The sequence below is a fragment of the Liolophura sinensis genome, chromosome 10 (genome assembly GCF_032854445.1).
Source record: "Liolophura sinensis isolate JHLJ2023 chromosome 10, CUHK_Ljap_v2, whole genome shotgun sequence".
In the NCBI taxonomy this organism is placed as follows: Eukaryota; Metazoa; Mollusca; class Polyplacophora; order Chitonida; family Chitonidae; genus Liolophura; species Liolophura sinensis.
The window spans coordinates 8,467,871-8,481,425 of NC_088304.1; the positions used below are offsets into that span (position 1 = coordinate 8,467,871).

General features: G+C 39.7%; 1 protein-coding gene across 1 annotated transcript; it reads right to left on the reverse strand.

Moving 5' to 3' along the window:
* Positions 1-329: 329 nt before the first annotated feature.
* On the reverse strand, positions 330-13,064 carry LOC135476854 (uncharacterized). Its single transcript, XM_064756998.1, has 10 exons — positions 12,971-13,064; positions 9,098-9,268; positions 7,467-7,570; positions 6,606-6,751; positions 5,533-5,684; positions 3,973-4,141; positions 2,983-3,122; positions 2,441-2,572; positions 1,481-1,718; positions 330-653 (listed from the first exon to the last, which is right to left on the reverse strand). The coding sequence occupies exons 1-10, from the start codon at positions 13,062-13,064 to the stop codon at positions 515-517; spliced, it is 1,485 nt and encodes a 494-aa protein (XP_064613068.1). The 3' UTR covers positions 330-514.
* Between the last annotated feature and the right edge of the window lie 491 nt (positions 13,065-13,555).

The window sequence follows — 13,555 nt, forward strand, 5'->3', positions numbered from 1 at the left end:
TGGGAGGAAACCGGGCAGAGCCCCGGGAAAACCCACGACCATCCTTAGGTTCCTCGAGTAGATACACAGTATAGGTTTTTTGCTTGTCTGCATGGTTGTCGTCATTGAGGTGTCAGTAAACTTGATTATGGGCACTTTTACATGACTGGATATGTATCTACATGTATATATAACAGGAGTTGCATCAGCAAAATGGTATATTTCTTAAAATGCTTGACAGGTACATGTATGGGTCTATAGGGTTGCACGTGACATCACCCCACCTGTCGTAACGATTGCCCTGTTTAAACAGGCCGGTACAAGCGCATAAACCCAGTAAGGTTGCCCAAATTTAGCCATGTCACCCCTGGATGTGTAGTTTCAATCGATCGGCCTATTTTCCCATTCAGCATTACCGTGTAGCTGCTGTTCATAATTCTGGCGTTAGTACAGCACGTTGGGGCTATATATACATAACTTCGCGTTGAGTGGGGTTTTATTCAGAATAATTAGTCATGTATAAAATATATAATTTTCAAAATCTGTTAGTCAACATCCGAATTTCTTCTCCTAAAACTTTGGTCACTTTCATCTCTCTGTCAACATCGGGACCTCCAATTTGGTGCAGAGCCAACTCCGCCGAAGCTCTGACGTCAGCAATGACGTCATTTCGCCTAAAAATAAAATTTCATACTTATAAAGTATAAGCAGACAAAAGAAACAGTATCATCTTGAACGAAAAAGGCCTCATTGGGATCGATCGACTGCGGACGGGAACAGATCTTTAAGCGGATGAGTCAGCGAGGCCCTGGAAGACAAACACCAGGAGAGAACATCTCGTCACGTGCCTCGCGCTTCTATACCCGCGGGTGAATTCACCGGTGGCTTCACGATAAATAACGCTCTTTGACTACTAGCAATGTCTTACACCACTAATTTATATACCGGTATGTGTGCAGATCTGTAAATCACACATAAGAATCTTCGTCAGTAGTAAGGTCAAAGGTCACTGTTTTATCCTTTGACATGCGAAACCCGTAAAATCTATATATTACTTATTTTTATTTATTTATCTGATTGGTGTTTTACGCCGTATTCTAGACTATTTCACTTATATGGCGGCGGCCAGCGTTATGGTGGGAGCAAACCGGGCAGAGCCCGGGAGAAACCCACGACCTGATGTATATATTAGAAAAAGTTCTTAAACATGGCAATAAACATCGATAAAATAAATAATCTACACAGATCAACTCAATATAAATATGTATATTTTCTTGGATTTTGTCACTGACATATTTACACATTCATGCAAACCAGTCTACCAGATGAAGGTCGTATACGCGGGAAGGTCTTGTGGCAAGCTGCGGATGGTTGAGGGTGTTCATGCACAGGGCTCAGCCCAGTTTCCTCCTATGCAATATATATGCTGGCCGCCGTAGCAAAAGTTAAATATTCTTGAGTGCTCAAAACTCCAGTGAGATAAGTAAATAAAAATACCTACCAGATGTGAAGTAGTTCTTTCACAGCGGATTTTATTTTCAATTTGCCCATGGCTATACAGCCTGCTTCTCGGACCAGACGGTCGGGATCTCTCAGCGTCAGGCGGAGTTTGTCAACGACCAAGTCGTCATTGGAATCTAGGCGTGCCAGAGAAATGGCGGCAACAGCCCGGATGTCAGCGCTGTCGTCTGCTAGCAGATCGGTGAGAGCATCTACCACAGCGGGACTCTTAATCTTGGCTGGAAAATAAACGAAAACTTTGGTCGGGTTGAGAAAGTATCCCAAAAATCATTTCACTTGCGAAGTAAAGTTTGTTGTGTAAAGAAGTTACTGACATCGGGAGTGAATAAAGAATTATGCCTATTGGTCAAACCAGTCACTCAACTGTTAGGGAGTAGGGGCCTACACTTCAGGTATACGCACTTTACCATAGCAGGGAATGCTGAGTAAAATTACCTATGTCACGTGTGGAAAATTCTGAATATTCCATGGAAAACCATTGTATGCCTTTCATTAACCCTGTGAATATCGTCCCAAGGACTATAGCATTACGATTAGCATTTCAGAGCATTCCAGAAAGTGACAAGGCCTTCAGGTCTTCATAAGTCAGACCAAAATGATCTAATTTCTATAAGCGTTTTCCATTACTTCAGTAGTAAGAGAAATTACAAAACAGACTTGACTAATGCAGAAATGGGGGCAGAAGCCAGTATAGCAACTTTTTAGCATCATCCATGTAACGTATACAACTTCAGGTAAGTAATTACAGCGTTGAAGACAGTCAGGTTAATTAATAGATGTTGCTGAAAACGAATTCCAAATAAAGGCCTAAGAAGATCACGGTTGTTAATGTACATGTATTTTATTCCATTCAAGAGATTAAACAAAGAACCTTTCAAATAAAATTCAATGTATATACACGTATTTATCATCATAAAGCTTAGAGTGAAAATTTACGTACACAAATTTTCGATGGCTTCTACTCTGACGGAAGATTCCATGTTGAAAACCTCTTTCATGGCCACAGTCTCTTTGGCTTGTTCCTCCATGCAAACCCAGAACGGATAATACTCACCATCTTGTGTACAAAATTCTGGCCAAATGAGAGCCCAAATTATAACAAAGATCAGACATATTATAGCAGAAGCACCTGACTTGCTTTAGCTTGACTCAGAAAATGAAACTTGTCGAATTTATCTTATTCTCGTTATGACATAACAAAGTTTGGAAACCTTTGAAGGAATAGAAAGTTATACGGCTTGATGATATTGTCTAATATATTTTTATTAAAGTGTTTTTCAGTCGCTCCTAAGACTGTTTGGTTCAGATCAGTTTATTTATTTATCTGATTTATGTTTTACATCATACTCAAGAAAATTTCACTTCTATTAATCAAAGCGCCAGAATCGTCCTATAAAAATCTCCAGTCAGCAGTGTCTAGATTTGAACTCTCGATCTCACCGATCAAGATCCACACTTGTGAGGATCTGATCTTACATCTACCTAAGAAGTTTGCCTCAGACAGCGTGTCCTCAGTGACGCACATCTCTCGCTGTAGGATCTGAGAGAGCCAATCTAGTCGGTCATTCCCGTACAACTCCTGCATCTCCTCCCGGTAAAGCTCGCAAACCGCCGTCCAAAATCTGCGAAGGGCATGGAAGTCAACATATAGGTGTCCGTGAAGAGGGAATGGGACAGTTGTGCAACTGTAACTTAACAGTACATGACTGTGAACATTCCTGTTGGTCTTATAGGTGTACATGAATGCAGAATGGCAAAGTTCATGCCAAATGTCGTAGACAATTGTGCACTGTCCATATATGAATTACACATCTTACTGACAGGCATGTATCTCCAGGAGTAGCCCAGTCCGAATTTTACACCAGACATCAAGTAAAAGGGTGCTGGTGGTTCGAGGGCAACCTTTCAGCCCGCACCCAGGAATTTGAAAGAAAAGACAACAAATAATGGAACCTGCACCCCAAAAATTATTCTGTTAAATTTAACAGAAAGTCTTTTATCTGAGTGATGATAAAATGTATTCTGTTATTGCAGCAGATTGTACTGTGAAGTATAATACACGTATGTTCTATTACTTCAACCATTCTATTAGACTAACAGGATATTACGTGGAATATGACACAAAATTGTGCTATAATTACAGAATGCATTCAAGCATCGCTCAGACAACATATTTTCTGTTAAATTTAACGGATTAATTTTTTGAGCGTGGGCCATTTTAAAAAGAGGAGGGAACACATATCTAAGCGGTCACAGACCAGTAAATGACCTGCGCTACCTAAACAGGTAAATAAAATACCTCTTTTGGTACTAAAACTTGTATTCGTCTTCTTCTATATCCAACATTCACGACAAACTTCAAAGCATCTTTCTAAGATCAATGGAACTCTCAGAATCAGGAAAAAAAAACGTGCGAACTTGGTCGAAATTTCAACTGATTTACATTAATACGTAGTCCGTTCCAGTCCTCACCTGTTCCATGTCACCTGTCTGTCCTGGCCGAAGTTCTCTGACCAGAAACGCTCTGGGCCCTGGCCCAGTTTATTGTTCACTTCCGGTGGTTCAGTATTCACTGTGACTGGGCGGACCGGATAAAACTTCCGTCTTTTTGACTGGACAGAACCCGGGCGGGCATGTTCTCCTTATAATAACATAATGAAAGCAGTGGTCACATATAATTTATCTTAGTTTACATCCACCATGTTTTCATTAACGTGTTCGAAATAGCTTCCAAATGTATAGGCTACCAAAGTGAATTCGGAGCGTAGAAAATATGTTTTGCAATGCAAAGCTTAGTAACTCCATTTTCAGGCAACTCTATTTTCAGAAGTGACAGTGCCAAAGTTAAAACACGATTTAAAAAAGGTTTCGGGAACTTCTTTTCAGGTGGCTACCACCATGCTATTACATGTACCTACACATAACTGGCAAATCTACACTAGACCCCAATCAATCAGTCAAAAAGCCCGGACACATAAGATTTCCATGACACAAGAATACGGCTTACTATGACACCAACGAACACTGCACGCTGTTTTCTGTTAGCACTATACATGTACCAGAAAAATGCATATCTCCATATGGATAGTCGGAAATCCACAATCCCACGGCTCACAACCTAATCTGTGTATTCTTTACCCAATAATTACCCAATACATTTACATTGCACCAGATCTCATCACTTGCGGTTGGGGGTCCGTGGCTTAATGGTTGGCTTGCTAATGCAGCACAAGAACCAAGGAGCTTCTCACCAATAGAGTTCAAATCCAGCTCATGCTGGCTTCCTTTCCGTTGGTACGCGGGATCCTCTGGCAGGTTTTCCTCTCGCCATAATGTTGTATAAGTGAAATATTCTTGAATATGTTCCAAATCGTTGATCAAATAACTAACTGAACATATCACATCACTAACTAGCCTTTGGTCCATGAGGCCACGAGTTTTAATCCCGCTCAGCTGCGGTCTCATATCAGGAGGTCTGTCAAGAACGTGGCGAGGTGCGGTCATATCTTTTGGGTCATATAGTACCTTTTCTCCTCACAGAAACTTGACCGTCGTCGTAAAAGTGAAGCAAGCGACTTAAATATATTGACCAACATTCGACATTTTATTGTTTCGAGTTTTGTAGCCTTTTCTATGGTTTCCATCTTGATGAAAACAGATCTAATCTCAGCGAAAACGTTTTCACTGCAATAAAAACTCACGTGATAGCAGAGCCATTGTTTTGGTTCGATGAAGGTCACTTAAAGATGGTGAATTAGCGCCCACCGGGTGAGTCCAACAGATAGCATATATTTTCATACTCATGGGCTCCTACCAATCATAATTAGGGCACGTGTGGATGGTGGTATTCAGATCGCCACTACGAGAACTCATTGTATCAGGGAAGTTTTCACTGAGTGAAAATAGTTTCCACTCAGATTCATAAATGGCGCTTTTAAAACTACATGGGTCTTCCAGCAACCCTGTGGATAGTCGTGGGTTTCCCCCTGGCTACTTGGCGGTTTTAAAACTACATGTAAAACTGGTCCAAACCTAAACTTAGGCTTCCCGGAGCTTGCTGCCTGCTACGGTTGATAATATTGTTCTTCTCATCTTGAAGGATTATCAACAAATGTCGAAAACTGTCATCAAAGGTATAGGGTGCATGGAATGGCGTCCACTTGAAACCTGCAAGCTGCAGTCGGCTGTTGATAGAAAAATAATACGGGCGGTATAACTGTTAACAGGCACTAGCGGTTGAACTGTACACAACCACACTTCACACATCAGTAAATATGACCAAATGTACGAAAAGTTCTCTGATTCGAATTTTTTATAATCTAGATGGTTTGCAGTTGCTCTCCAAAGCTATATAGGACTGTTTTAGGGCTGAGCCACAGCAAAAACCTAACTTACTACTTTATATAGGTCTATCTGGGCCAATTTGCTTTTTTTTCAGAACTGAAATACTTTCAAACAGATGTGGCTACAGAAATTGACCCATTCACTTCCCGACATATATAATATAGCTGCCAAATTCGACCTACACTTTCTTACAGAAAGCTGCAGGAATCAACTTACGTTTTCTGTCATATAGCTAAGGAAATTGACCTATACTTTCTGACATATAGCTGCAGAAATCAACTTACACTTTCTGACATATATCTGCAGAACTTGACTTCCACTTTCTGACTTACAGCTACAGAAGTTGACCTATATTTCCTGGTAGACAACAGTGGAAATTAACCTACACTTCCTGACAGATAAAGTGAGAGAAATCCATTTACAAGTCTACTTTTCAATGAATAGCCGCAGAAGCTGGTCTATATACTTTCTGAAAGATTTGATTGGTGTTTACGCCGAACAAGAATATTTTCACTAATATGACGGCCCTGCATGTGAGAAAACCGGGTAGAGCCCGGAGGAACCCCACAGCCATCCGCAGGTTGCTGGCAGAGCTTCCCCCGTTCCACTCGAGAGGACGCCAGCACGAACTGGAATTGAACCCATGCACCCTGGCCGCATTGGCGAGAGGCCATGGAGGCCCCGTCAGCTACGTATATATACTCACTGAGCCGGGATGCACGCGTCCTTCCCTTTCTTGAAATACATGTACATATACTTACATGTCTGTACCCATGAGTGGAAACAACACGCTTTTGTCTTCCAAGGCCACAGGGAAAATAGGTTTGGAAGAGACGTAAGCTAAGGCCAACTCATCCTGGCAAAACTTGGACTTGATCGACGAACGGCTGACCATACTGATGAAGAGCTGGTATATATATATATATATATATATATATATATATATATATATATATATATATATATATATATATATATATATATATATATATATATAAAATAAACTTCTTTAACGTTTCCATGTTCTTTATTTTGTGTTCATATATACGTGGTTTTAAAAACAAATGGAAAGCGAAAAAAAACTGATAAATGCATCTGTCGAAGTTTTTACTTACTAGTATCTGACCGGGTTTATAGGTCTATGGGCGGAGTTCCCATCATTCATCTCTGAATTGCTTGTGAGGCTTTTATGGCAAAGGAAGTTTAGGGTCATGTACATGAAGGTCTAGTTCGTAGGGTTTTTTTTTTTTTCAAACTGACCAAGGGTTCATGACGAACGCCGCCACGTGCACGTCCGGCGCCAGATTTCTTGTTTATTTTTTTTCTTCAAAACGTTATCATTTTAATTCCAACACATTTATTCTTATATTTATTTCTTTGATTGCACGGTGTTTCACCCTGAACCATATTTCTCTTTGTATATGGTCAGGGATTATCATTATAAAGGTCGATTTACACTAAAATTTCCAAACTGCATTAAACAACACTCATCTATTGAACTCTATTGAACTTTTTGTCCGAAAATCAAATGATATACATGTTCTGAAAAGGTTTTGAGGACTGACAAACGTTCAAGGTGTTGCGCTAATTAGAGGCAATATAAGAAAAGAATGAAACCCCACCTTAGCATCTACGATGGCCTGTCCGATGGTGGAGAGGAAGTTGACACCCGGACTAAGCCCGACGGTATCCACCCACACTGATATCCCGTGCCTCTCCAGGCCGTCTGCAGGGAGAGTATAGGACAAAAACGGGAATGAAGCCTCAATTAACATCATGTTTTTACCATAATAGTTTTGCGAGACGATAGCTTCTACTACAGCCTGGATCAGGTATAAACCGACCCATAAAACGGTCGTAAAACTTATTTATTTATTTGATTGGTGTTTTTCGCTGTGCCCAATAATATTTATCTTATACGACGGCAGCCAGCATTATGGTGGGAGGAAACCGGGGAGAGCCCGTGGGAAACCCACGAACATCCGCAGACTGCTGGAAGACATTCCCTCGTACTGCTGGAGAGGAAGCCAGCGCGAGGTTGACTTGAACTCATAGCGGCCGCAGTGGTGAGAGATTCCTTTTTCCATTGCGCCTCGCTGGCGTGCTAATCCCCTGCTAAACTTAAAACATAACTGTAAATATGTTCCATGTATTTCGTTTGTTTCATATTAATGACCAATGACGTACAATATAAATGACCAATAGGCAGAATTTTCTCTTTAGCATGTCAGTGTACGTGTAGACCTCGAGATCATGGCGTATAGTGAAGATCAAATGAACATGGCTCGGTGAAGATCTCCATACCATGAAATCACAAAAATTTGTCTCGTGCAAACGACATAAAAAGTTTATCGAGACCATGACTTGTATTTTAGTGAAGATCCCGATAGAATGGCATATAATGAAGATCTCGAGACCACGTCTTCGTGAAGATGTGGAGATCACCAGTTAGTAAAGATCTTGAGATCACCTCCTGATGAAGATCCCCAAACGACGATCCAAGATCCCCATGCTACGCAGATCTCGAGAGGACGAGTTAATTAATAGCCCCATGACGTTATGAAGATCTTGTTCGTACGACATGAAGATGTTCATGAACTTAGTAAATATCACGACATCGTGGAGAGATTTCGAAATTATCACTTCGTGAAGACTTCGAGAGCTCAACTTAGTAAAGATCTCAATTGGACGACTTAATAAAAATCCCTGACAGCTTGCCGGGAATCTCGTAACTCCTGTGAATATATATATATATATATATATATATATATATATATATATATATATATATATTTATATATATATATATATATATATATATATATATATACATATATATATATATATATATATATATATATATATATATATATATATATATATATATATATATATATATATATATATATATATATATATATGCATGTTTCTATATGAAGATATCCTGGCCTCCTGTACTAAAATGTACTAGCACAAATACTAAGAAACAAGTATCTTCATCTATCATATGACATGTAACTCCAGCGTGAGCTGCATTAAAGTACCCATCTGCCACCCTACATTGGGATGTAGTCTACGCTCATGGGCTATGCACTTTTAATAAAATGCATGCTATAGCTGTGCTATATTTTTATTTTCGAAGAACGCTTTATACCGTGACATTTTGACAAAATACAAAAGGCCCTTTTACAAACACCACAGAGTTCATTTGTTCACCTACAAAACTGTATGCACGTGCACGTATAGGGCTTACCTCTTAATCTAGCCATCATTTCCTTATCAGCGTGACTGTAGCTAATCATGACGTCACGGGCAGCGTCCCTAGGGCTGCGTTTCAAGGGCGGTTTGACGGTGGCCAGATTGGCGCGCGACGCACGAAGATTCACATTTGGAATGTTCCTGGCATCCCTAGCTCCGGGTAACGCTAAAAAAGAAAAGAAAGTAGTACATTTTGCTATATACATTTACATGAACAATTTTTAAAAAACAATTTGTACAATAGAATCGTAATAGCTTTCGATCCACATTGGCACAAGCGAATTTTACGTGGAACATTTTTGACACCCTATATGGATCTTTATAACATGAACAAATCATTTAACAGGGCTGCTCAGAGCCAAGTTACCACGCCGACAGATTTGGCTCGCGCAGACACGGCGATGCGTGAGTGAGTAAGTGCTTGGTGTTTAACGTGGTGAACACGGCGATGAAAACATTATCTAAATAACGTATGAGTTAATACAAATTCATCATAACGTATGAGTTAATACAAATTCATCATAGGTCCAAATCTAGGTTTTCTAGAAGTTCACAGTTTATATATATGTAATGCAGATTGTTCTGTTATCTAATATACTATATTTTGCGGTTATTATCAGTCGTAGGCCCAATGTTGTTCATTTCCTGTACGTGTGTGTTTCACCTCGTCATCCGCTTGTCGCTGCCCCATGTCCGTATAAAATGCCCAGATGTGCCTAATTACGAATTTTCCCGTGTTTTTATGCATTCATAACGTATTGTTGCCCTTCTATATTACAAAGCAGGGGCCTCCGTGGCTCAGTTGGGTAGCGCACTAGCGCAGCGTAATGACCCAGGAGCCTCTCATCAATGCGGTCGCTGTGAGTTCGTCCAGCTCATGCTGGCTTCCTCTCCGGACGCACGTGGGAAGGTCCTGCGGCAACCTGCGGATGGTTATGTATTTCCGCCGGTCTCTGCCCGGTTTCCTCCCACCATAATGCTGGCCGCCGTCGTATAAGTGAAATATTCTTGAGTATGGCGTAAAACACCAATCACATAAATAAATATAACAAAGAATCATTAACCAAATCCCAAGTTTGCAATGCATGGCTGTGACAAACCATAAAGAGAGGAAAGTTGTCTTGCGCTCGTGTAATGAATATCCCGTTAGAATGTCCAAAATCTGAGCGACTGACCGACCGTTCGACCGAACACTATCTCTTTGTCGCAGCTAATGTGTTATTTTAAGATTTAACCGCCAATATAAACACAGTTAAAAAAATATACGATGGACAACAGTAATTTATAGAGTAGACTTGTATACCTACGGTCAAAACATTAATTTGTTAATTTTAACACGAAATCTGTTGTCTGAGTGATGCTAGAATGTACGTGAATATCTCACAGTATTAACATAATACTGTGAGATATTCAACATAATATCCTGTTAGAATCTTTATGTTGTATTAATAGAATATGTGTGTTACATTCAACAGAATAATCTGTTGCAAAAGTAAAACACATTCTAGCATCACTCAGACAACAGACATTCTGTTAAAATTAACAGAAAATTAAATTATTAAATGTAGTGTCAGCTGAGGGCATGCACCGCAACTGCTCTACACCAAATAGAAGTGTAGGAATACACCGAAAAGTATCGTCCTTCTATATACCAAAAAATAGTGTAGACCTACACCGAAAAGTATTGGGCTTCTATACACCAAAAAATAGTGTAGGCCTACACCGAAAAGTATTGGGCTTCTATACACCAAAAAATAGTGTAGGCCTACACCGAAAAGTATTGGGCTTCTAAACACCAAAAAATAGTGTAGGCCCACACCGAAAAGTAGTGCACGTCTAAACCGAAAAGTAGTGTAGGCCCACACCGAAAAGTAGTGTACGTCTAAACCGAAAAGTAGTGTACTTCTATACACCAAAAAGTCGCATAAGCCTACACCAAAAAGTAGCATAAGCCTACACCAAAAAGCAGTGTAGGCCTACACCGAAAAGGAGAGAACGCTACACCAAAAAGTAGAGAACGCTGCGCCAAAAAGTAGTATACGTATACACCGAAAAGTAGTATACGTATACACCGAAAAGTAGTATACGTATACACCGAACAGTAGTATACCTATACACCGAAAAGTAGTATACCTATACACCGAAAAGTAGTATACGTATACACCGAAAAGTAGTGTACTTCTAAACCGAAAAGGAAAAAAAACCCTGATTCGACCCAAGGTTAAGCAGTAGAAAAGCAGTCGAAGCATACTGACCATCTTTTTTTCTTAAAAAGTCTTTAAAAACTTTTAACTTTATTAATATATAAAGATACTAGATACTAGTGAGTCTGTTCCTTATAATCCACTTTCTTTTCGCCCATACACCTAAATCTAACTGTTTGCGGAGCTAAACATCAATCAAATATTATATATAAACCATGCTTATGCCCGAAAACAATTAAAATGGGACATCCTTTGGCCTAGGAACTTGTTCGTATAACTGACCCATTGTCAAGGCCAATGTGGCCAAAGCCGTTGAAACTGTACCCCGTCAAATTGAAGCTGTTTGAAAAATTTGGAATGCTTCCATATCCGCCAGTAAGCCCCCGAGCTGCTGTTTGTCATGCATGTGACACTAAATAATTACTTCTGTTCAATTATAAACGCATGAGTGGCGCGGCTTACAGAACATCCGACGCATATACAGGCAAGGTTATCCGCATGCCCATGCACGTTTTGCCGCTCGTCTTATTTTCAAAAAGCGCATTTTTATGTCAGTCTGGAGTCCAATCTTCGTATGTCTTCTCATTCAATCATAGTGGAAATATTTCCATGGCATGATAGCACGTTTCGACGTGAAGTAAAGGGCTATTTTTTGCAAGACGTGGACATGAATAGAACCTATATGGACACATTATATATGCCAAATTTGTGTGTTAGCACAATTTGCAAGAGTTGAATGGTGAATCATAATCGCTATGAAATTAGCGATGTTGAATTGTTTTGTCTAGCAATCTTTAGCGGTTAGCAGTAGTGAAGATCTTCCCTGATCTACAATGAAAACCTGGAAACCCGTGTTTGTAATTATGGATAAATATGCCTTTCCTATTTTGATCAGAAAACGGCAACCGTAATTCACACGTATGAACAATACAGGTAGGCCTATTTAGGGACGGGCATCTTCTCCGTTGTTTGTTTAGCGGTTAAAGTCATTACATAGGTATAATGGTATATTATTGTGCCTAATAACGATCGTCAAGTAAATTATAAGTACCCAGATTGCTAATTTTAAAGTCTCAGATATGACTGACTAGACCTGAATTTGAACCCCGCGGTCGCTCGCTTACGTGGCATGTTAGCTGTTGACCACATCAATGTCATGGTACATTAATATACTGACTGTAAGAAATGTTCCATTACAGCAATCTATATTGTCAAAAAAAAAAAACAAAAAAAAATACAACTAAATGGGAAATGGCATCTCATGATAATCAGAACGATGAGAAACGATATTCATTATCGTTTTTAAACAAATCTTTCCCCGCCAATTTGATACCGATTTTTTTTATTTATTGATTTCATTAGTGCTTTAAGTCGCACTCAAGAATATTTCACTTATACGACGGTGGCCAGCATGAAATATTTAAATTTCGGAAATTGAAGCAGTTAAAATGTGGATGTCAGTGGAATTTCTGTTTCAAATGGGACTGAACCTCAAGGCTTTCGTTAGTCACGAGACATTTATTGATTGATTGGTGTTTATCGCCACACCAGGGTGGTGCAGTGAGTTTTGTAGAGCTATAGTCCATTTGTTTTTGTAAAGTATGTTTACGGTAAAGTATTATTTATATATACTGATAACTTATACAGTGTAGCATATAGCTTACTTCTCTGACGGTCAGGTAGGTACATGTCTCCTAGATCAGGGGGTGGAGCCAGTCCGTGCTGGATGCACCAGTCATCTCGGTACTTCCGAAACATTGCTGTCAATGCAGGATCCGGTGGCCAACAAAGTTTATCTGCATCGAATGGTATACACCAGGTTTATTTAAAGTCCAAGAAAACGCTACAAGGATGTATATCTCACGAATAAATCTAAAAGCGTGAAGTCTGACATCCATATACCACTCGCGAGACCCATTTGTAAAAGAGCATTCAACACCGCTTCCCAAAGGAATCGCAAGACTCATTTCTACACCAACAGATACAGCACCACTTCCCAAAGGAATTGCAATACCCATTCCTACAACAACAGATATGACACAAGTTTCAAAAGGAATCGCAATACCCATTTCTGAAACAACAGAAGTAACACTAGTTACAAAGCGCAATCGCAGGGCCCATTTCTAAAACAACATGTGACAGCAGTTCCCAAAGGAATCACAAGACCCATTTCTGAAACAACAGATATAACACAAGTTCCCAAAGGAATCGCAAATCCCATTTCTGAAGAAACAGATAAAACACAAGTT